Raw genomic sequence first — 25,592 nt, 5'->3', positions numbered from 1 at the left:
AAATGAATGCATTGCTCTGAGAGCTAACATTTATTCAAGCATAAGACCACATGATTTAAAAAAAAAAAAAAGCAATTATAAAATGCCATAATCTATTCTTGTAAATTACCTGTGTTAATTTTAGCTCTAGACAACAATGACAAATTACAGTCCTAATTTCAAGGAGATGAGAAGCATTACATAATGCAAATCTATAGTGTTCACAATCATTAATCATCATCTTCTGGCAGAACTTTCTGTGTTAATTGTGTTTACAAAAGAAGAGACCTACTAAGACATACTATTTCAGGCTTTCCTTCTTCGCAAATATTCTTTAGCGCAAATATTTTTAATCTGCATTTATCTTTAGTGTCAAAATGGAAAAATAGGCCAGATATAATTCCAATAACAAAATGCTGACATCCGTGATAAAAACGAATTATGACGCTTCTATTTTTACCATATACTTATCTGTTGCTATATTAATTATCAGCTAAATATTATTATAAAGCTACAACACTGTGTTATCTGTTTTAAGATTATATCTTACACAGACAATTTAGGGGCTGTTGTTTTTTTCTCAAGAACAGCTCTCTTGGAAGCTACATGAAGTTCCTCAAGCTTTCTGTCAAATGAAAGCCTCCCATTCTATATACAGTTTAGTGTTCACTGTCAATCACAGAGTACCAGATTTCACTGCTAGCAAAAGTCAACGTTAATGGCATCAGAATATAAATACAGCTGTATTTGAACTGAAACATAACCAGGTTTGTGTATACAGAAATAATTTGTATTAAATCTATCCCATATTGATGAAAGATGTTCAGCATCACGAGACCATGAAACGGTTTTCTGATCCTGTAAAATTTTTAGGGTTGCTAAGTAGACTTCATTAAATGGTACAAAAACCTTTCAATTTTATAAATGCACAGATAATAGTCTGACAGTGAGAAGAACACAGGATACAAAAGATTCAGGTTCGGTCCCCAGGTCTACCATTCCTTCCTGTCCCAGAAATTTGTTCCAGCCACCAGGAAAACAACTCTGCACTGATTTTCCTGACCTAGAGATCAATTAGGACATTTTGAATTTGTATATTTTGAATAATTTCTCACCAATAGAGCCATGAAGCTGAGTACACAGTATCTCAGATACAATAATCTGTCGTCATGGTGGTTTCTCTCACACCCAGCTACCTGTGAACTGTCTTAAAATCAAGAAGAGAAAAGCTCAAGCCCAACACCTACATAAGTAAGAGAATCCAGAGCTTCCTTTGCATCTCTCAGGAAAGTTTCATGATCACAAGGCTAATTTCTTATCCCGATTATCCCTCTTTTTGTCTTTCAGTTTTAGTTTTGTGTAAAAGAAAAGAACTTCTCTTTTTGAAAAGAACCAGTGTACTTCTAAATGCTTAAATATACAGTGAATGAATATTTTCCAAATACAGGAAAAAATGAAAAAGAAAAAAAAAGTTGCTTTGAAGAATTCCCAGTTAGAATTCCCAAGTGTTTTGCATTAATCTTTAAGGGCAGAGACACATCAGGAGATTTGAGATTATAACTGAGTGGAATGCAGGATTTCTAGGTAATGGGGAGAAATGTTTTATTTTAAAATTGGGATTAAAAGTGCAGTAATTTTATTACTTTCTTATAAACAATTGACAGTTAATTAACAGCCAGGGCTTTTTCTTCTTAATAAAGACATGTCCTCCTGCCTCATTAGCTTAAAGTTGCTGATAAACTATAAATTCATACTGCACTCTCACATGAACAGCTCAATTTTTATGCAGAAGCCCTTAATTTTTATAACTTTTCTGTAATATCAACAAATTTAATGGGTAAAATTCATGGTCACCACACATGGGACTATGAATTTGCATTTCTGAACAAAAACGATAAGCAATACTATCCTTAAAGGTAGCTGATGCAAGTCACTAGAGTATAACATTAATTCAGTTGTAAGTTAAGCAAATATATATTTTTAATTATGTTGCAAGTTTGACCAAGGATATATAAAACAGGAATGTTTAGGTCAAGTGAAATATTTGTACAAGTTAGAAACATCACATGAAAAATGTAAATAGAACTACTGAAGAAGAGCTTCTGTGTTCCCCAAATTGGCCACATTTTCATCAGTTGTATACAACTCTAATAAAATTACTAACCTGCACATTAGCTTTCCCAGAAAGATCACTTGATTTTATCTTAGAGCAATGCAGCTGCAATACTACTACCATCTTGAATACATCTAGCAGTAATATTTTCCTTTTTTTCTTTCTCCAAATTTTGTCCAACAAAATCACAGGGTGGTTTTAGAAAAGAGGCAGGTTTGCACTTTGTGCTCAATTGTAGTAGGTCTTATCTCCCTTGGTAAGAAATTACAGTGTTTGCAGTCTGTCACAAAGATGTGCCCTCTCTTGCAACATATCTGAGTCTGAACTCCAGATTCTTGGATGTCCTAATTTCAGCACAGCTCGTGTTTAATGATCATGGAGGAGAAGGTGATTTCTGTGTTGTCCTCACAGACCTGATAATGCATGCCCAGGAGCAGTGAAGATTCATGTCTGCCCTCAAAGTCTGTGTCCTTTCCTGCAGCAGCTGTACTCCTTCAGTCAATCATAATGTCACTTTCTTGGCAAGTTTCTCAGAGTATTTCCTTCCCCTGCTGCTACTTTCACCTTCTTTGAATTTGCTCCAGAGACAAAAAAGGCCACAAGTACATGAATTTGGAAGGAGGACAATAAGTGCATCGTCACCCCCCAATTTTCATCTCTCTCTCATTTTTTTTTTCTTAACCTGTTCTGTCTGCAGGGCCAAATTCTCAGAGGACATGTCTTTTGAGCAACACAGGAGATAGATGGTGTCAGCCCATGCTCTTCTATGCTATTAATGTAATAGCAGCCACTTATATCATTTCTTGGTGAAAAAGCTACCAGCTATGGACCTCTTCCAGCCACAAGAATTTGCTGATCTCATGGGAAAAGGTACAACTGTAAATCTGACAGTTATAAAAAGGCAGGATACATCCATCATTATAGAAAATCAGCTACAGGCATTTCAGAATTCAACTTTTATTAGAAGTGTTTCAATATTCAATAAAATGGAATTTTTAAACTTTATTCACATGCATGCCATGTAATCCAGCATAAAGGATTTTAATAAATAAAAATCAAGCAAATAAAAGCAGATATTCTTTGAACAGCAGAACCACTTAAATTGGTGCCTTGTGCATTCATGGCTTATAGCAGTGCCTCACAAGTCTCATTCAGTGACTGAAGCATTTTCTGTGTTTGTGGCATTCTCATGACCTTGCTCTCCTGTAGATTTTCTGGAGCCTAATAGGGTAGCAGGTTCACACTGCAACGTTTTCCTCAATGAAAAGAAGAAAAAGAAAATATACTGCGGACAACACAGCATCTAAGGCACATACAATCTCTTAGGAGGACTATTTTTCTTTCAGATTGGTTGATTAGTCAATTAATTCCAAAGAGACAAGGCAGAGAGAAAGGACAAAGTGTGCACACAGACATGCAGAATGCTTATGTAAGCTTTATTTCCTTAGGAAGTCAGGAAAAAAACATCTCAGTGATTAATACACAAACAGTGATCGCTCATATCCTGCAGACTTTCAGGAAATAACTGAAATCTGCAAGTAAATTTAACTGAGTCTGTAGCAGACAAAATTAACTAAAAGATGGAGATGTAATTGCCTGAGTCTGTACACAAAGTCAAGCTGAAAGATAAATGGCAGATCCATTTTCCTGTTGACTGTTGAAGTAAATTAATTATCTGAGGTCATGGACTTGTTTCCAGAAATAAGAATGTGAATACAAAGAATTTGAAAGAGTTTGTAATAAGTAGAAAATTAGTGTGATTTCTCAGTTAGAGTACCATGCAGCCACAATACTGCTGGGCCAATTTGCTCTTTTGAGGATCATTTCACAGAAGTGTGAAGTTTCTGCATAGTGCTGTACTAGACAAGGGTAACATTATTTATTTGATAGCCTCATCCTGCTTTTTCCTAGGATCTGGCTTCGAATGGAGTTTCCCATTACATGAAGTTGATTGTCCAGAACAAATATGATCATGCTGTAACTCTTACATGGTACTCAAGTCTCAAGACAATTTAGTTATTTAACAAATGTCCTCCAACAGCCATGGTGTGCAGTACAGCAGGAATGACAGTTATTTCCTGCAGTGAGTATGCGGCTGTGGGTGATGTCCCTGTATCGGTAGCAGTGGAATATGGGCAATGATGGGCTCCATGGCAGCTGGGAGGGACAGCTGGACTGTGAGACAGGGAGAACTGGAGACAGGGAGAACTGAATAGAAAAACAACAGCAGCAGCAGCAACAGCAGAAAAATAGCATGCAACAAACAGGAAGTGGGAGAATTATAATAAAATAAGTGAGGAGACCAACAGGCCTGATACTGGCTTTGGCAGACAAAACAGCTCTGAATGCTGCTATAACAACGTATCCTTGCAGCAGTGCACCATGATGAATGGATTCTGGCCCACCAGCCAGGACTTCTGCAGCACAGCACTGGCAGGTGCCAAAGAAAAGCAAACACACTGCTCAGGCTGGTAGCTGTACGCTGGCACTGTTGCACCCTTGTCTGGTGCTGCTCAGTTGTCACTATCCTAAAGTTCTGTGCAAACAGGCAAGTTGTCAGTAACAGATGGGTTTGGCTTTCCATGCCCCGTGTCAGCAGTCTCTGTATGAAAAGGGCTGAGAGGCTTTCTTGTGAGAAGAGAGCACAGGAATCTAACAGCAGGAGCTGAGACCTGGAGTGTCAGCCAGGGATGGGCTGGGTAGCTCTTCCCCAGTTCGCTCAAATCAAACATCTAGCAATCAGTTCTTGAAAATTAGACAACAGTTACAGAGTATTAGGACATTAGAGAGACTTGGAAAGAACAGAAGAGTGGGAGAATGTTTAACAGTCTTTACACTGTCTGAGACGTACATCAGAACATACAACCATGTTATTGATCAGTTTTTTCCCTGACAGTTGAAAAGTAATGAAGCCTACGCAAGCAATTAGCTTTAGGTAGATCACAGGGCAAGTGTAATATTCCTTTATACCATCACTGTCACAGGTGATGATATGCTATTTACGTGAAACATTTATGGGAGAAACATCATCAACACTAATAATGTTATATTAGCAGGAAAAGAAAAAGCAACTCCAGTAGCTTCCCTTCCCTTCTCTGTGCTAAGCAGTTCTGTTGCTGTAAGGAAGTTTTCTAAGCAATGTCCATTGCAATTTAAAACTTGCATTTATTTTTACCTCAAGTTTACAGTTGGTGTTTAGTTCTTTTTTTACTGTATTTGAATCCCCCCAAAATACTGTCATTAATCTATGTTTCTTTGTCGGGAGCTGTTCTTATTAGGCTGCTCTAAAAGTTAGCTTAATCAATAGAGTTAATTCGTTTCATCTATACTCAACAGGAAGCTTTCAGCTCTAAGAACAGCCCCTTTTGTATGTCTGGAGTGGCTGACCACTGCTAAAAAAGCTGAGTTTAAACTGAGTTACGTCAGTCTGTTGTGATGAGCAGCACTCATACACACTATCCTACTGAATTTAGCGTGGTTACTCATTTAACTATGCAATATGAGTTAACATTGGCAGAAATGGAAAATGTTACAGTTTTTCCACTTGTTAGATACCAATGAAGGCTACAGGAGACTACAGATAGATAAATTAAGTACCTGTTTGACTCTACTCAGATGCTGAGCAAAGTGAAATAGTATTTTCACTTGTATTCAACTACATGATTCCCTTTCATCCCTTGTTTCAAAACACTACAGTGAACAGTTTTTAAACAAGCTTTCAATTTTTTAAAGGTCTCTCACATACAACAGTGAACCATGAACCATAAACAGGCACACTCAGACCTTGGAGACAGCAGGTGCCAGCCCCACTGGAATTTTCTCAGCCATACTGTTGGCAAGCCTGAGCCTCATCTTCCCCTTCCACTAATATTATCCGGGCACACACTGCTACTACAGGGAATGACTGACACACAATCACAAGAGTGGTGATTCTTAGACCCGGGCACCACAGCTCACAGGAGTTAGATGAAAATATCCCTGCACGATAGCCCTCAGGGATGATTTTACTGGTTATTCCCAAAGCTTGCCAAGATGAGGATGTGGCAAAGCCAGGCATAAAAACTGGGGCATACAAGCAGTCACAAGGATGAGTCCAGTATTAAACATGGAGGTTGGTGGCCCTGCCTGTGGTGGGCGGCTGGAGCTTCATGATCCTTGAGGTCCCTTCCAACCTGGGCCATTCTGTGATTCTCTGACAAGGTCCCAACACCCTGGTTGTCCCAAGAACTTCTGTCACAAAGCAAATACAGGTATTTACTTGGACATGGCTTAAGCACACACGTCCTTTCCTTGCTCATGTACACGCGACAGGTGACAACAGGTAAACAAGAGTGTATGGAAATCCACTCTGTTCTGCTACAGCGTCTCCTGCACTTCCTATGCCCGCACCTCACATTAAGTGGTCCACAGAAATTCCCCCTCCCAGCCTGAAAATCTGCTGAAAATCAAGTTGCATTGTAAGCAGGCCTGGATGGAAACAATCATTGTCTTCCGTGCACTTGTCCATAATTAGACCAACAGAACAATGCTACAGCAGTAATGAAATGAAGCACTTCAGGAACTGAAAGTGCATGAAAACCGTCAGCCCTCAACGCTTTAAAATCAACTACAGTAAGCACTGTAACCGGGCTGCAGTCAATACTACATGCCTGCAATGCATTCTCTACTCTTAGCAACAGTTCTGAGCCTGAAGAAACTTAAGTCGGACTGTGTCAGTTGGTGCCTGCGTCGCTGTGCGTGCTACAGAGCAGCTCTCCTCACAGCGGGCCACACACCGCAAGGCATAACAACTACACATTAACTCCTTTCATGGCGTTTTTTTTCCTATTTTAAGTTTTCTGTGCAACTCTCCCCCTAACACACCCCACACCAGTGCCAAGCAGCAGTGGGACGCACCACCCTCGCGCTCCCGCCCTCCCGGTCCCGCCCCCGCCGCGGGAGGCGCACGCCGCGGTGCACGGCGGCCCGCGTAGTTCCCCGGCCCTGCCCCGCGGAACTCCATTTCCCGTGATGCCGCGAGAGCAGCGCGAGCCGCGGGCGCGTCACGGGCGCGGGCAGCCAATCGCGGCGCGGCCGAGGCGGGCGCCGTCAGCCGCCAATGTTGTTTTCGCTGAGTCGAGCCGCCGGTGTTGTTGGCGGCGGCGCCATATTGGAAGGGACGAGCCCCCGTTAGCGAGAAGCCCCTTGGCGCTGGCCCGGCCGCCGCCATGCTGTATCTGGAGGACTATCTGGAGAGTGAGTGTGTGCGGGACGGGGACGCCGGGCGGCCGGGCACGGCCGGCGGAGGGGAGCCGGGGAGAGGGCGCGGCGACGTGGCGGCGCCCCCTCCCCCACGGCGGTGAGCGACTGACACCCCCCCCCTCTCTCCCCCGCCCCTCCCTCCGTGTGCCCGCAGTGATCGAGCAGCTTCCCATGGATCTGCGCGACAGGTTCACCGAGATGCGCGAGATGGACCTGCAGGTGCAGAGTACGTGAGTCCCGCCCCCTCCTCTGCCCGCCCCCTCCCCTCCGCCTCTCGCCGCTGCCCTCCGCCTCCCGCTCCCCGCCCGCCCCGCCAGCAGGGGGCGCCCGCGCCCCGCCGCTCCCGGCGCCCCGCCGCGGGGCAGGAAAGCGGCCGGCGGGGCAGGGAACGGGGAGAGAAGCGCCACTGCCGCCGAAGCCGCTCTGATTTCCGCGGGCCTCCGCCGCTCCCCGCGGCTTCCCGTCGCCCGAGCCGTGTCGCTCGCGCCCCGCCGCTTCCCCACGCTCCGGCAGCTCCGCTCCACTGCGGAGAACGGCGTCCCGTCGCCCCGTCCCGGTTGCCGGCCGCCCCGTGTCTTCTCCGGCTCGGCGGCGGCGGGAGGCGGCGCTGCAGAGGCCCGGCCCGTGGCGAGGAGCTGCCGGCACCCAGCGAGGGGCGGGGCGCGCTCGCCTCGTGCGCTGACAGTGAGCGGCGCCCCGGCCCCCATCCGCGCGGCGCTGGTAGGCTGCTGGGCGTGTGCCGCTCCCTGGGGCCTTACGGGTGGCACGGCCCAAACTCTCTAGATTTTTGGTCCCTAAGAGCAGTGATGGTGGTTTGGCTCAGGAGCTGCGCCCCACTCTTTCAGCAGGTGGTTTTGGTTCTGAAGCCTTCCAGCCAGCTCCTCTCACCGCACCTTACAAGAATGAGGTTTTTGCCCGTGCTCTTACGCTTTAGTTGACACTTAACCACATACACACTTCCTTTGTAGGCCGTTTTGTATGAGCTTAGCACCTGCAGCTGTTTCCAGGATGCGTTCCCCTTTGATCCTCTCCAGCAGTCCCCCTCTGGGGCTCATGTCCCGCAGCACCCAGTAATGTGTTGCTGTGTTAACACACAATAAATGTGTTTGTCTGCAAGTGAGGAGCAAAGGTCTTTGTTAATGTAACTTAGACAAGAGATGAGAGGATTCCTCAGTGCCAGAGGGGTTGGAGTATCTTGAAGGAGAGAAAGAGCAAATGTTGAAGTAACAACTGAGTGTTATACAGTAATATAAAAGTCTGCACCATGCTTATCTTACTGTGTGGGAGCACAGTTCTGGGACTGATCAGCCTGGAGAAGATAAGACAGGGAGAGGATCTCATCACTGTAAATATCTGAAATGCAGGAGTCAAATAGATGGAGTGGGCTCTTTTCAGTGGTGCTCAGGGACAGGACAAGGGGCAACAGGTGCAGACAGGAACATAGGAAGTTCCATTCAAATGTGAAGAAAACTTCCTTGCTGTGAGGGTGACAGAATTGGAACAGGCTGCCCAGACTTTGTGGAGTCTCCTCTGGAGTTATTCAAGACTCACCTGGATGCTTTCCTTTGTAACCTATTCTAGAGGACCTACTTTAGCAAGGGATTGGACTGGATGGTCCTCAGAGCTTCCTTCCAAACACTATGATTCTTTAAACTAATGGTTTAACCTATAGTAGTTTGAAGTGAGGCCTCAGGCTTTCTCTTGGGTATTTATTAGCCCCAGCCAGTGCTGCTGAGGTTGCAGTGATGTCATTTCCTTTGCTTTAACTGGAAGTCATGAAAAACACTGATTATTTGTATACAGAGATCAACCTTATGCCCAGAGGAACCATGGTTCTTTGGGGATTGGACCATGGTTCTTTGGGGATTCTTGCAATGAGTGACAAGGCATCCAAATGTATTATGAAACTCCTGGACTCGGATCTTTTCAGCTGGCAGTTTAACAGCTCATGTTGAATACTTCATGTGTACCCATGGACTGTTGCGATGCTGTGACCCAGGAGTTGCTGTGAGGGATCAGCGTCTCTGCCCTGTATCAGAACAGTGTTTTGACTGGTTATACTGGCCCAGAAACCTGTACGAGACTTCATTTAGAGATAACACAGCTGTTATGCTGGAGAGTGAATGATGTTTGGATCATTTAGACTTTGAATGGGGTAGGTTTTGGTGCTCATCATCAGAAGATAGATCAGCAGGCAGGTATATGCTGTGTGCCTCGATAAGGCTCCTGTGGGAAAAGTGAAGCACATCAGAGTTGAAAGTCAGTCATGAGCTCTGAGATGTTTGCACGTGGAGTATAGAATGTTTTTCCTTTACGTGGGTTCAAATCATGGATTACCAGCCAAGCTCTAGAAAAAAAAGTCTGTCTTCTAATAGAATTTCTGGGAGCTCTCTTCAGGAATCTTTTCTAATAAATTAGCATGTCTGAATATAGTAGCACAGATGAAAGAGAGGTGAGAGGGGAGAGAAGCTGAAGGGACTTCAGTATACTATGAAGGACATTCCATGTGATGTAGTAGAGCTGCCCTGCATTCCTGTTTGCCAGTTCTTCTCTTTCAGGAGAGACAAAGTTTCTGTGGAAGTTTTCACTTAAGGTTTCACACAGACTGATATGTGTTCTCAGTAAAGAGATAAATGACTTTTATTATTACATTTATTCCTCCATCTGTGGAGCAGTTATAATAATAATGTCTCCGTTGTTTTCAGATTGGGAATAGGAGGTAAAACCTTTTGTCCTTTAGCTTTATAGACCAAATTATAGTCATTTGGTGAAAGAACAAACCTTTTGGAAGCCTCACTTGTTGCTCGGTCATTATCCTCCCTAAGCATAACACAGTGCAAATGGAAACTGTTCATTTGACTGCTTTGTCTGGGTCTGAGTCATCTTCTTGTGAGCCTTGGCAACAACTATTTCGGCTTGGGATAAATTGTTATCTTTCCTGTCTAAAGTTGTTAGTTTCCTGTTGGTTTTGATTCTGGTGATTACCTGCATAGGTAGTATCAGTAATTCTTTGCTCACTTAATATGCTTGATTTTTCATCATTTGCATGAGCAACTAGTTCTGGTTGTTCTTGAGAATTTGCAAAATGAGAGGACTTCAGGCTCTGTTGGATTTGAGGAACTATGCTTGCAGATCCATTGGTTTCTTGAGCTAGATACTTGGTTTCTTCACCTCACCCCCACGCTATCATATGCTGCAGTTTTAGTGCTGGCTTCTGAAAAGCGTCTTTATTGTTTTACACCAAGAGCCTGAAGTCTGTAGGTAGGTGGTGCATTGCCATGTTTAACTTGAAACTGTTGTCTGGATTGTACTGCTGAAAGTTCTATTTAAATAATAATAGTAATTGCAGTCCTGTCCCTTATCTTGAGACTAGCCAGGCTGTCAGAGCTAGTTTGACTGAAGCAGCTGTTTGGTTTTGGACGTACGCAAGTTGTTGCTTGCACAAATGTCCAGCTGTTGAAATATTAAACTTGATGCTTTTTTTAAAGGATGGTGGAGGGAAAGGAAAGTGAATCTCTCTTCCTGCTTCAATAAATAACCGGACAAGTAACTTATGGCTGACATTTCCCTTTCTTATAAATGTTGCAATATTGTTTTACATTTTCTCCTTGAGATATTTCTCAGCTACGTGTAAGGGAGAATCCTGTCCATAGTATCCCATCAGTGCATTTACCTCTTGATTCTACCACATGGGAGTCTGGGGATGGGAATAAATCTGTGAGTGTTTTCAATTGCTCTTACACTTCTTAGCATACTCTGTAAAGGGCCTTGAGTTAAGGGTTGACTCTTTTGTTGCTCTTCTCTTTTGAGGCACTAATTTTTGCAATTATTTGGTTTTGTATTTGACTGTTTCTCTTAGGAGAACATTTTGTTACCTGCTCAGTTTGTAACTAGCTAGAATGTTCCAAAGTCAGCAGTCTAGAGCCCTGGGTTTGGGTCATGCTTTAAGTCACCGCCACTGCTCTTAGGGACAAAAAAACCTTTAGAGCTTGGAGTCCTGCCTATCCCATGTGGAGAGCACAAGAACCTTGATGTGAATCCTACCAGAATGCAATTCTGCTTCTTGGGAATTAAGGTAAATATTTCCTTCCTCTGTCCGCTGTCACTTGTTTCGTTCTTTTTATTTACTTATTTGTTTTTGCTGTAATAATTTACACCTCGGTCCTGTCAACTTTGTTTCAGAAAAAAATTTCACCTTATTTTGTAATGTTTGTGTGTGAGAAGATAATATTTATCTTAATATTTTCCCGTGCAGATGCAATGGATCAGCTCGAGCAGAGGGTCAACGAATTTTTTATGAATGCAAAGAAGAACAAACCTGAATGGAGAGAAGAACAGATGACATCAATCAAAAAAGTAAGGATATCACAGGAGTGGGTTCCTTTTTTTTTTTTTTTTTTTTTTTTAAGAAGTTAACCTTAGGAAAAAGTAGTTTATAATTGAATGAAGGCTTAAGCATTCAGAACTGTGACTTCCTCTGGGCTTTCACAGAGATGCATAGAACTTTCTTAGAGGAGAAAAACGACTGGAAAGTTTCTTTGATCAAGCATTTCTTTTAAGTTTTTCCAAGTATTTGCTACTATTATTAAATTTTTTTTTAAAGTGAATCTTGGAGTGATGAAACCAGGTACGAGAATTTCAACTTGGATATTTTCTTCCTGCTTGTATGACTTGAAGCTTTGTGAGTTAATTGGCATCCTTTTAAAGGATATTTTTCCATCCTAACTTCAACATCCCCTCTCATTCTGCACGTGTCTTTGTATATAGTATTTATATAGTATATGTACCATTAGAGAGAAGAATAAGAAGATTGTTGGTATTGGCGTTGTTGGTATTGTTAGCAGGGTGGTCCATCATTTTGTCAGGAGAAAAATCCTTTCTCGTCCTCCAACAGTAGTGACTTCAGCCCCTTAGACAGCCAAGGTTTATTTTTTCCTTAATTCAAACGAATAAATTATCTTAAAAAAGAACACCAAAAACAACAAAACACGATGGAAGTCAAAACTCTGACTTCACTAGAGTAAATTTAAAAAAAAAAATGACTTTAATGGGATTACGATCTAAGTTTTCACCTGAGCTAGGTACTCTTCAATGGAAATTGAAATAAAATGGCACTTAAACTTGTTTTAACCTAGAGATAAATATGCTTACACTAACTTTAAAAGGGGACTTATCTATGGCTTTTCATTATTGAAAGCAGATTTTAAAATTGTATCTTTAGTCAGTTTATTTTATAATAATTTATTAGTTAAATGTTGAGTCCGTAATGTTGCATAGTATAAAATACACTGAAGGCTATTTCTTTACTTGCAGTGAACCATACTGTGAAATGTGTCCCTGCAGGAGGAGGTGTCCATGTCTTGTCGTTTCGCTTTTTCTAAGCAATAAATTGACAGCTGACATAGCTCTCATCTCACATTAGCTTACCGTTGTTTACAACAGTTTCACAGTCTTTCTGAAAACTGATTTTAGTTTCTACTTTTAATGTACACTTAGTGCTAGGTTAAAATAGCTTAAAACAGATAAAATTAAATCAGTTACATTCGTGACTTAAAAGTATTCTCTTTATACCAGGATTATTATAAGGCTTTGGAAGATGCAGATGAGAAAGTACAGCTGGCTAATCAAATATATGATTTGGTAAGTACACAAAAGGCTTGTAGTGAATTACCTGAATTTATGTCTTCAGGAGCTCAGAACATTCTGATAAGTGCTATAGTTGTGTTATTTGTACTCTTACATCAGCTTCACACAGGTTATTATTTTTCTTTTAGAAAGAGAAATTTAATGTTTTACTGACTGCTAGGAATTTTGTTGCTTGTACGTTGTTGTAAAATATAAAGAAATAATTTGAGAAGTCCTAAGGTTTTAATGCATTCTCCTTTTCGTTTTATTTGGTTTTGAAGAGGGACCACACAAAAGTTATTCCTCCTTGTAACGTGTGCATTTTGGGTTTTGAGTATATTTACTCCACACTTTGTCAGAGAACAAACATTGCAAGTTATTGCTCTAAAATGTAGTAGACGTAAAACAAATACTTCTTGTTTGTGTTGATTTTCCTTCCATCTACTAATGAATGTTGGAACATTCCCTCTCTGTCTTGGTGCAAAAACTTTTTCATTTTGCAGCAGTTTAAAGATGCATACAGTATTCTACTGTATGACTGCATATGAAGAAAACATTTCAAGCATGAGGGTTCTTTGTTTAGGTTATTTTTTGGGGTGAAATTTTGGTACACCAGAGAATATCATACTTACCCAAAAGCACGTCAGTCTTTACGTGTTCAGTACAGAGACTATTCTTTCTATGCACATTAGCACATACACAGATATTGAACTACAAGAAACCTGTAACTTCCCCGTGCAGCATAAACTCTTCTAAAAGGCATTTAATGTACTGTTCTTTCTCTTCCAGTTTCTATACCCATACTCACAACAGCCCCAAATGCCCTTAGCCTTTTTCCTCATAGCAAACACATACTATTTTCTCTTGGAACATCACCTATAGTGAGAGGAGGGCTTCTGGCTGCTGAGCCAATATGTAGCTTTGGTGAATCCTGTGATTCACTGGGCAGCTGAGGAGCAGCAGCCCATTTTAGTGCTAATTCTAGTATTTCTGCTCAGTGGGAAGTGTAGGAGACCAAGAAGTTATGATTCTTTTTGTTCTTATACATGCCTAGTTCTGAATGGTGGAAAAACTGTTGGAAGGGAAATTTGTATCAGACCAGATAAAAAGGTGTGGCTCGTGGTTGTCCAACCGTTTGGCTTGTCTGGGCTGCATTCAGCAAACAGGAATTGCCAGGGGCCACATATAAGCATTGAATTTATTATATATAAGTAACAAAACTTTTTTTAATGTATTTTTATTGAAACATAAAAAACAGGGAGCAACAAAAACATAAAACTAATGTGATGTTTCACCTTGTTTTTGTGAAACCTATGCATCAGACTGGTTCTATGGCAGTGGTTGCCATTCGTAGGGAGTTCTCAGAGTATTCATCTGAGATTTTTGATGAAATATTTCTCTTCCTGTACTTCATCCTTGACAATAATTGTTCACAAATGTATGTACTGCCAAAAACTGATGACATGAATAAATGTGACCGTGGAGTGAGTGTTGTTTTTCTCTGGAAAGATAGGGCTTATGAAAGTCTGGTAAAGAGACATGACAAAATTTTTATTTGAGTTGAATCCTGATTGCAACTATATACATTCCATATGAAGTTTGCAAGTAATGGATTTCTGTTGACTGAAAATGGAGCTGCAAATATATTAAAAAAAAAGTGATTTTTTTTAAATATTGAAACCTATTCTCAAATTTCTTTATCAAAATGGAAAGCACAGCTGCATATTTTTCACTATTTACAGGATAGTGTTTTGCCAATGTATCAAAATGCATACAGCTATTTTCCATTACTTGAGCTTGCCATAATGTAAGTTAAGTTTCATTTCAGATGCTGTTAATGTCTGAAGTATAGCACAGATAAAGTGATTTTTCACCTTGAAGAAGAGTGTTTAACTCTTTTCAATGAACGATCAAATCCTCCCGAAATGCTAAATCTGTGAGCCGTTTTTAATCTTCATGTTCTGGCACAAGTTTTCCTTTTGATTCTGTAAAGAACTTGATCTCACTTTACAGAGTCTTTCTATCATTTTACCCTGACTTAGCCACCTTCCTTCAGGAAGGTAAATGATGACTCCATAAATACATCCACACTTTTAATGAACTTGTAGAATTGGCGATGATTCAGTCCCTTGGACTTGCTGAAATTCACAGCTTTGATGATTTGCACGACATCATCCAATTTTAAAGCTTTTGCACATATATTTTCTTGATGTCTGATGCACTGAGATACAGATGGTAACTGCATCATCTTCTATTAGTTTTGTAAGTCCGTCTTTTTTTACCAGCCATCACTGGGTCACCATCAGTAGCTATACTAGATATGTTGGTAAAGGTTAAAGAAAATTGCCTTAATGTATTTTTTTTACTCATTCAAATAAATCAGGAGGTTTAGCTGTGTCTTTCAGTGGTGCCAAAGAAGCCATTTCTTCAATGACATTATATTTGTTATCAATACCTCTAGTGAAAATGGCAAGTAAAAAAGCTGTATCTGTAGCATTAATATTTTTGTCTATCACTGAAGCATAAAATTTGAGATTAGCAGCTTTACTTTCCAGACCTTTCTTCATATACTTTCCTGTTTCTTCAGTTCACCTAACTACAGCCTGGTGAGACAAACTGATTTTAGAAAAATCTGTTTGCTGCGTTTTTAATCAGGACATGCAGTATCCATTGTGTTTTCCATATATTGCTTAAAAAACTCTCCATCAGGGAATGGTTTTGATTTTTTTTTTTTTTTGCAGTCAGATTTGCTATCACGTAACTAGCTTTTATAACAGAGTCCATTTGAGTTTATTTTTGTATTTTGTTGAGGTGACAGTCTTTTTCATTTCTGCTGTTTTGTCTTAACAAAGCAATCCTCAATATGCATCACATTTGGCAGCATGTTTCTGTATAGAATGTCTCTTCAAATTGTAATCTTTGCAAACTGACATGATGTCTTTGCAAATTAAGCATAGAGCCACATTATTTATCAGCACTGCACTGTGAGCTGAGTTGGGTCACATGCATCCTGTGGGTTGGATGTGCCTGGTGTAGTTATTCATGTTTCAGAACTGGACGCTATTTACTGTTGCATTGTCTCCAAAACAGGTAGACCGTCACTTGAGAAAACTGGACCAGGAACTTGCTAAATTTAAAATGGAACTTGAAGCAGACAATGCTGGAATCACAGAAATATTAGAGAGACGTAAGTATGCGTAGTTTTCTTAAAATACTCAACAGATTTTCTGTCACTTTGAAAAAGTAAGACACGAAGTTGTTATTGCCCTGCAGTGTTTCCACTCATTTTGCAATTTTGCTTTGACCTGTATACCTTCATTAAGTCAGTGATTCTCAAATTTTAGTTCAAACTTTGATTTTTACCAGTGGAATCAAAATGCAATTGAGAAGTTAGAATAATTTCTCTTTTTAATAGGGCCGTTGTATATATGAATAGCTACAGTAAGGTACAGAGTTCTTTAGATCTGTTATTAAGACTGTAGGCATTCAGGAAAGTATTGCAGTCTAAGCTTAACCTACCAGGCCAGTTGATTGCCACCAAGTAGAGGAGAGTGGATATTCCAATTATAGGCACGGAACATAAAGTAAAGTTAGCTACTTCGTGGATCTCTTTTTTTAAAGCGAAGAGAATGGGTGTTTCTATCAAAAGGTGGTGAGAGAGGAGCACTTTGAGGAAGAAACCTACAAGCTCAACAAATACTGCAGCACCACACAGCTAATGTTCAGAACGTAAATGGGATGTAATGTGACGGTTTTAAGGCAAACTTGGCATGGAAAAATCCAGCCCTCTATACCTGTTAATATTTAGGTGCCAAGTTCAAATGTGATTATGATAAATTTCACAGTTGTTACAGCATGTGTTATTATGAAGCTAATAGTCAGTGACTGTTCTTTATAACTAAGGCTAGTGAAAAGTAACCCAAGTCACCTGAAGAAATAAGGGGTAAATATTCTTTCTTTGAACTTTGTCATGAAAGCTAATTTTCCTTAAAATTTTGTTTGTAATTGCTTGTTTGTTTGTTTTTAAATAAGAGGCACAAAAGAAAACTGCTGAGTAGGTGTTATTAATGAGCAACTGCAGAAGAGGGCAGCTAGTTTATTTTTGAGTCCAAGCTGCAGTTTTAAGATCTGATGCTAACTTAATTTGGGCCATTTGTTTGGCAAGGTAGGTAGAATTTTGAAAACTGAAAACACAAATGAACCAGAATGCATTTAAGATATTTATTACTTAATAAAACGTAAGGTAGAATGAAAAGCCTCTTAACATTTTTAGCCTTCAGAGTAAAAACATATTATTGAGGTTCCTCCAGAGGGCAGCCTTTGGACTGATTCACAGCATTATTAAAGTTAGTTCAGCTTTTCTTTCCTCCCTCCTTTTTGGATTTCCACTCTGGGTATTTTCAACATTGGTGATTTTGAATACAGATGTATGACAGAATGTTAGGTCAACTTGAAATGTATTTCTGGTCTTGGTGTGTTCTGAATCAGTATGACAAGATAGGAGATTACCTCACTGATTCAGTTTACCTTTTAACCGCATTTTAATATTTGTGTTCATAAATGTGTCTACAGTCTTCAGTTCAAATAAGCACATCTCATCAATACTTTTAGTGCAGCTTTACTGGCCTGTATGCAACTTACTGGAACAAGTGGCATATTGAAAGCAGTGTTGTTCCTGGTTCTCAATATTGGCCTTGATTTTAACTTTTCTTAGAACAGCAGTTGCACAGCAGTAGTCAGCAATTTCTATTTTAAAACTTTCCTGTTAAAAGGGTTAACAAAAGTAAAGTCCTATTTAACCTTGTGTGACAAGGCTGGGGTGCAGCAGGCTCAGCGCTGCCAGCTGGGTAAGGAAAGACATTGTGCCCCTTACTCTGCACTGTGTGGCCTCACCTCAAACACTGTGTGTAATTTTGGGCATCATGGTATAAAAAGTACATAAAGCTGTTAGAGAGATCCTGAAGTGGGCTATGGAAATGGGAAAGGCGTCTGAGGAGCAGCAGAGGTCTCTTGGTTTGTTCAGCCCAGAGAAGAAAAGGCTGAGAGGAGGCCTCATAGTGGCCTCCCTCTCTGGTGACAGCAACAGGACTGGAGGGAACGGCATGGAGCTGTGTCAGGGAAGGGTCAGATGGGTGTTAGGCAAAGGTTCTTTTCCAGAGGGTGGTCGGGCACTGGAACAGGTTGCCCATTGCAGTGGTCATGGCCACAGGCTGCTGCAGTTCAAGAAGCATTTGAACAACATTTTCAGACACATGGTTTGAATTTTATGTGGTCTTGAGAGAAGAAAGGGATTTGACTCAGTAAACCTTGTAGTTTCCTTCCAGTGTGGGATATACAGTGATTCAACTTAGTTGTTCCTGGGAACTTATTTTGGGAAAGATTCGAACTCTAAAATCCTTCCAATTAATATAAGTGTAACTGCATAGTGTTTTGGTTAATATTGTAAAAACTTAGTTAGTGTCTGAAAAATTGAAACTGTTACATTGTAGACTTTAAAATTGTCTGGCCTTTTTACTTCCCATTTCTAGGATCCCTGGAGCTGGATACACCATCTCAGCCTGTGAATAACCACCACGCCCATTCTCACACTCCAGTAGAGAGTGAGTATTTGATAGATAAAAGCATATGCATCTTTTAAGGTTTATTTGTCACCAAGTATATTTATTAGATTTTCCTCCAAATGCTGGAAAAATTGACATGGTTGAATGGTGATCGTACCTATTCGGAAAAACTGCAAGAGTGAAATAAAAAGGTTTTGCTGGTGGCAGTTAGTTGAAAGTGCTATTTTATTGTCTGTAGTTGCTAACAGATTTACTTTTAATCTGAAAAGGCTCTTCCATTTAAGTTCACTCAATTTTTTTTTCTTAGAAAGGAAACACAATCCATCGTCTCACCACGGTGCAACAGATCATGTTCCTGAGAAGAAGTTTAAATCTGAAGCTCTTCTATCTACCCTTACTTCAGATGCCTCTAAAGAAAATACACCAGGTAGTCTTAATTGTCTTACATTTTATTACTTTTGAATAGAGGGAAGAGAAATCCAATTGTATGTGTGTTTTTTACTTTTTTTTTTTTTTTAATATATATCAGAGACCCATACACTTCCCTCTGGGATTTTCAGTCATTTTAAAAATGAGAAATTGCAGACATTGTTACTCATCTGTGTTGTGCATGAAGCTCATTGGCTTTGTTGTCATTTGACAGCTGTGTGTTGGCTGTTTCTTTTTATTTACACCGTTGGGAAGAGGATAGCGGTATAGTTTTCATTCATCCAGTGGTAGAAATATAAGAGATCCATGCGTTATTTTGAGGAAAAGAAGCCCATGCAGTGATTTTCAAAGTAGGAAAAGAATATTCATTCATCTTACAAGGGTTGCTCTTACCTAGCATTCAGCTATGTTCAAATCCTTCTGAATATTGTGTGAAATGGGGCCAGGTAAGAAGGCCCTTTGATTAGTGAATAAAAACACAGCACAGTTTTCAAAATAAGGATATTTCATAGATTCTTTTCTGAAAATGAAGGATTATGAGAGGGTAATAGTAAATAAAGTATATTGGCTTTTGGAATTTAATGCTGTTCACTAATTTTAAATAGTTCTCTTCATAGTCATCTTTAAGGAACTTTACGTGAGTTGGCAAATAAAATGGAACTACGTTTGAACAGCTGTCAGGAAATCTGGTGCATTCGAATTGTGCTTTTTAGCTTTTAGAGTTAAGATTGTTTAAAGCGTTATCTTAGGGAAAGTTTAGTTGTACAGTCAAATTCTTAATTTCTTCTCAATTGTCACAGTAGCAATGTAATTTCAACTGAGGTTGGGCTTATACAGACATAACAGCTGTGTTATGTCTGTATCGCTGAGCGTGATACTGTGGACTGCCTTTCTGAAAGGATTCTTTGCACGTGAGGGTAGATGTTTAAGTAGAAAACTAGCAGTGTCAAAAAAATTTCTTAGAACGTTTTTCCAAATGATCAGACTACTCTGCGTAAATGGAGTTCCTAATCTTTCACTGGTTGTCATATATAACTCTTCTTAAAATGCAAAGGAATTTAGTTTCATTTTGAATTTCATGAATGTGTTCTGTTCATCAAGGGTGTCGAAACAATAATTCATCATCCTCTTCAAACAATGCATACAATACAAACTCTTCTCAACCATTGGCATCATATAACCTCGGCTCATTATCTTCAGGATCTGGGGCCGGTGCTATTACCATGGCAGCAGCTCAAGCAGTGCAAGCCACAGCACAGGTAACGTCAAAACATTCTCACATGCTCGTCAGCCTGCCACCCACTATTGATTAAGAAGGAATACTAGTAATTTTTTTGATCACTTTCAGCTGATGTGATGTAGTACTCATCATTATTGTGTATATGCTACAGTTTCATCCTTTAAAACTTCCATAAAAGGACAACTCATTTTGTAGCTTTTCTTGTGGGATATTCTTACCCATTCTTACCACTTACTGTGCATCACTTTATTAAAAAATAACTGATCAATCTGTGGCAACAACAGCAGCCTGGTATGTCTTAAATAAGAACTCTACTGTGTAATCTGATATAATGTCAGTACTTTTTTTTAGATGAAGGAAGGAAGAAGAACATCCAGTTTAAAAGCCAGCTACGAAGCATTTAAGAACAATGATTTTCAGCTTGGAAGAGAATTTTCATTATCTAGAGATTCAACTGGGTATTCATCATCAGCTCTGGCATCGACATTAACACAAACATTAAGTTCATCAAGCACAGATTCACGAAGTGGCAGAAAAAGCAAGTAGGTTTCCTTGTTGACTGCAGTTGACAATTAACTTTCACTTAAAGGTCATAGGCCACATTAGAAATACTTTGTATCTAATATGCATGGGATTAAAAAACATGAGTGGAAAGTAATTATTCCACGCTGGTCTTTTTTTGTACAGGACTTTCTTCTTTTCCCCACTGTTTTCTTTTTCCTTATGCAAATTCAATCCAAGGTCCTAAAGAAATAGTTTGATTTATTCTTTTGTCTATTGTATTACCTAGTTTCTTTCCTCATTTTTCTCCCTACAGCAGAGAAGATTTGGCCTAAATGTAAATGTTGAAAATACCGTGCAGTGCTTTGTAGATGGTTTTGAAATAGATATGGAGATTTGCTTCATGCCACTTCATAAATAACTAGAACGTATCGTGATGTCTGGCCACCTAGGACAGGAAGCAGAATGAGATTTACTTCTGATTAAACATTATTTTTATCAGAAGTAAATTCAAGCACTCTAAAGTTTTGTTTGAAAGATTTTGTCCCAGAATGCCTATATTTTAAACTGACTTGCTCTTTTTTCTTTCTTCATACCTATTTGTTTTCATTCACAGCTCACACAAAAAGTTTGTTTTAGAATCATTTCTCATCTACATAATGTCTTGGGCATCAGATCTGACCTATGAGCAAAAATACAGGATTTGTATATTGACATTGTTCCAGGGGAGTGATAGCTGATGCTTCAGTGGAGATTAGCATAGAATCAGTCATCTTAACAATAATCTATTGTACGTGACAGTGTAACATTATTAAATGCAAATGCCTTTTTTTGTCATTTACATGTTCTTAATGGAGGTTTGACACTAATGCTATCAGTAAGGGAAAAAAAAATCTTGAAGTAAAACATTTAGTAAAGAATGATTTCTTTGACAATTTAGAGCTGTTTAATTCCATAGATTAGAGTAGCCTGACTATAAACTGTTATGACTGATTTCTGAAGCGATTCAGTTTTGCTATCGCAGTTCTTGAACAAAATGAGTTAAGGAATGTCACTTCAGGATTTACATGCTATGGTATTTCAGTCAACAAAGAATTGCTTCTACTTGCCAGTAAATTAACTTAAATTATGATATATATTTTTTTCTTTTATTCAGAAACAACAACAAATCCTCAAGTCAGCAGTCGTCGTCATCTTCCTCTTCATCCTCTCTGTCGTCATGTTCTTCATCATCTGCACTGGCACAAGAACTGTCCCAGCAAACAGCAGTAATACCAGAGTCTGATTCTAATAGCCAGGTTGACTGGACATATGATCCAAATGAGCCACGTTACTGCATCTGTAATCAGGTAAAAACATTGTCCAACCTGAAATATAACCAGATAAGCTTTTTCACTGTAGGTGAGCTTCTTGCTCTGATTGCTCATTTAAAAACAGATCAGAATTTCAATACTGCAAATAGAATGTTTTTGTTTCCTTAGTGGTAATATGACAGGACAAGGGGAAATGGTTTTAAATTGAAGGAGGGAAGATTTAGGTTGGATGTGAGGGGGAAACTCTTTACCAAGAGAGTGGTGATGTGCTGGAACAGGCTGCCCAGAAAGGCTGTGAATGCTCCATCCCTGCAGGTGTTCAAGGCCAGGTTGGATGGGGCCCTGGGCAGCCTGGTCTAGTATTAGATATGGAGGTTGGCAGCCCTGCATGTGGCAGGGGGGTTGGAGCTCGATGATCCTTGAGGTCCCTTGCAACCCAAGCTATTCTATGATTTTATGAAAAACTAACTCAAAGGCCCAAACAAAAACAAGCCAGCTTTCCTGTGATGTGCCACATCTGGAGAGCTCTAAGTCTCTTACCGAAGAATTTAGCAATAATTAAATTCAAAGTTGAATACGATCACAGTGAATTTACTTAAAATATGAAGTTAGAGAAATACTTTTTCTTTCATACTTTCCTGCTCTCGTAAAACAAATTAATAATGGGGAAGATACTGGTTTTGTAAAAGGCACTCAGAAAGTTGAAAGACTGAATGAGAGCATGAGAAGCTTATTTTTAAAAGTGCCTACTCTGATTTTATAGTTTTAAGTGCTAGATTTATTTTTTTTTTAGAGTTTACAGAATTCTTCGGTTCTTCTGAAAGTACTGTTTATTTCAAATAGTTCTTGAAGACGTTATGCATGCAAAGGAAATGCTAGACATAAACATATTTGAAAAGTGGGCTGATGATGTCCAAACAGCAGTACCAAAATGTACTTAGTTCTAGTTTTGAATGCTAAATGTTTTTTTATCTGCCCCAAAACATACATGTGAGCGCAATTATGCAACAACAAAAAATATATTGTTGCCACTGTTGATTGAAGAACTTCTTAATGTGAAAGAAAAAAAGAAACAAAAACCTTGAATTTCACCCCTTTGAAAATGTTGTTTTTATTAATAAGGTGTTTTTTTTTTTTCCCTTCTTTTTTAATAGGTGTCCTATGGTGAGATGGTAGGCTGTGATAACCAAGATGTAAGTAGTAAAGTTCAGAATGTTCATAAGAGAAGCCTTGTGCATGTAACTGTTGCTTACAGGAGTTACTTTTCTGTAGTGCTTCTTATGTTTTCAGTTTTAATGAAAACAGGGACAAGTAAAGCTCTTTGTGCTTTACATACACACAACAAAAAAAGTAATTATTTTTCCTTTTCCCATTCAAATAGCTTACCTGACTTCAGACTTAAACATATAGGATGGGTGGGAACAAGCAGAGAGAAAATAAAATGTTTTTAATATTAATCTTTCCAGCCATATAGGAGTTCATGTATTCTTCACAGTAAGGTTCAATTACTGTGTGTAACAAGACTATTCAGAAACCGCAAACCTTGCTGTTAAGAACTTTTAGGTGTGTGTAGCACTTCCATTCTAAACAAAACTGCCCCTTGCCAACTTCCTTGTGCTTGAAGGACTTTTTTTTTTTGCTTAGATAAAAATCCTAGACAAAAATTAAAAGTGGAACTTGCATTAAACCATCATTCATCCCTGATCACGGTCTTAAACATCATAAATACATACTTTTAATGTACTTTTTCTCTATGAGTAGCTTCAAATTTAAAAAGATAAGTCCTGACCTTGAAAATTCCTTAAGTATTGGGAATGTACCACTTAGGATTCTGATATTCATGGATTTCACTTCTACTGCTTTGGATTTTTTGTTCTTATTTCATCTTTCGTGACTTCCAATGAGACTGAAAGGAATCATGCAGAAAATCAGTTGAGGAGTAAAGAAGAGAAAGCAAGAAGTTTGCATTTGACATTAGAAATAGTAGTAGTGCCAGCTTCCTAGAAAACTTCATGGAAAACTTCAAACAGAAGTAGAGCTTAAATATTTGTGTGAGAAGTATGATGTGAATTAACATGCATACAAGTTAAAACATTTTTCAGGAAACTTCTCCCTATCTGTCCCCACAGTTCAGATTCCTTTAGAGGTCTTCTCTCTTTCCTGAGGAATTTTGACATACTTGAAATACCCTTTATTTCTGGGAACATCTAGCTATGTCAGTATTAATCCCAATGGCCTGGTTGAAATACTGCAAGTTTTAAAAAGCAAGTGAATGTAATTATGTATTTAATAAGATTCTCCTGCATTCAGTCAGAAGTGAGTGATTAAGATTACTGTTGTGTCACTCAGAATATTGTTAAGCTAAATTTATCATTAGCACAGCAAACTTATTTTGTTTTCTATATAAATAAGTCAGTACATGACTCCTAGAATTTTTGTTGCTTTCCTTATGCTGTGGGGTGCATGTTAGCGTATGGATTCCTCCTCTTTTTTCATTTTATCCCATTATTTGCTTGGTAAATAGTACCAAAAAGTGTAGGCAAAACCTACACTTTCTACTAGTGCTTCTTTTCATAGAATTGTATGTGATCACAATTTAAAAAAAAAACAAACAAACAAAATCCCCAACCCTCTCTAAACTCTATTTTTATAGTGCCCCATTGAATGGTTCCATTATGGATGTGTTGGACTGACAGAAGCACCAAAAGGGAAATGGTACTGCCCACAGTGTACAGCTGCAATGAAGAGGAGAGGCAGCAGACATAAATAAACTTCGTCTGGAAAACAAATTGCATACTAAAGGTTTTATGGGGGACTTAAATGGGGAGAGGAACCCCCACCACACTTCCTTGCAACCACTTAAAGAAGGGTTAACATAGCAGTCATAAGATCTTGAACTATTGGTTTTGCTGGTTGTGTTTTAATATTGTACGTAAGCTGTTTATGCACATCGATGTGCTGCAGATACTATTCCAGCAAGCCTTGGATTGTTCCAGTGGCCAACATATGCAGACATTTGTACTATCAAACCATTTTCTCTAAGCAGTGGGCATTCTACAATTATTCAGTCTTCAGAAAATTCTGATAAGTCCAGATTTTAAATGTATGTTTTATATTCAACAGATATATTCTGCTGCATGTACTGTATTCAAGAGCTGTTATGTAACACTATGTATATAAATGGTGCAAAAAGTCAGTGCTTCTTAAAAAAAAAAAAGACAATGATTTTTAAAATGCCTTTATAGCTTTGGTTCTTTATGAAAATTAATTCAGCAGGCTGAAGAAAATGGTTCTTGTATACAGCGGGCTGTTGTCCTCTAGGGTACTTGAGTATGTAAAAACAAAAAATGCTGTAGAATAAAACAAACTTGTGCCATTAGTCTTATATGTTTCTGCTCCAGAGAAGGTGCAGACCATAAGAAGAAAAAGAAGTGTTAAAGTGATGATAAATTTTTATACCAAATGTGTTTATTTTTTTGTGCAAGTAATCCTTTAAATTTGAATTGTATTAGGTGTTAAAATAAAACAACCTCAACTCCTCAATCTCGTGTTTTCTGTACATCTGTCAAAGAAGAGAAGGTTTGTTCCTC

At 39.2% G+C, this 25,592-nt stretch overlaps 1 protein-coding gene across 4 annotated transcripts; it reads left to right on the top strand.

The window, feature by feature from the left end:
• Positions 1 to 7,204: 7,204 nt before the first annotated feature.
• ING3 (inhibitor of growth family member 3) lies at positions 7,205 to 25,545 on the top strand. 4 transcript variants are annotated; one of them, XM_015280985.4, is made up of 12 exons: positions 7,205 to 7,327; positions 7,488 to 7,559; positions 11,589 to 11,689; positions 12,908 to 12,973; positions 16,049 to 16,145; positions 18,487 to 18,558; positions 18,827 to 18,946; positions 20,149 to 20,207; positions 20,540 to 20,730; positions 21,846 to 22,038; positions 23,157 to 23,195; positions 24,656 to 25,545. In XM_015280985.4, the coding sequence occupies exons 1-12, from the start codon at positions 7,300 to 7,302 to the stop codon at positions 24,770 to 24,772; spliced, it is 1,155 nt and encodes a 384-aa protein (XP_015136471.1). In that variant the 5' UTR covers positions 7,205 to 7,299; the 3' UTR covers positions 24,773 to 25,545. The 4 variants fall into 4 exon arrangements, with proteins under 4 accessions (XP_015136471.1, NP_001025904.2, XP_046792198.1 ...); NM_001030733.3 differs by having other exon boundaries at positions 20,050 to 20,207; XM_046936242.1 differs by having other exon boundaries at positions 23,157 to 24,791.
• The last annotated feature ends 47 nt before the right edge of the window (positions 25,546 to 25,592 follow it).

Source organism: Gallus gallus, chromosome 1, assembly GCF_016699485.2.
Source record: "Gallus gallus isolate bGalGal1 chromosome 1, bGalGal1.mat.broiler.GRCg7b, whole genome shotgun sequence".
NCBI lineage: Eukaryota > Metazoa > Chordata > Aves > Galliformes > Phasianidae > Gallus > Gallus gallus.
The sequence above is the reverse complement of the archived record's forward strand: the minus strand, read 5'-3'. Positions and strand labels throughout refer to the sequence as shown.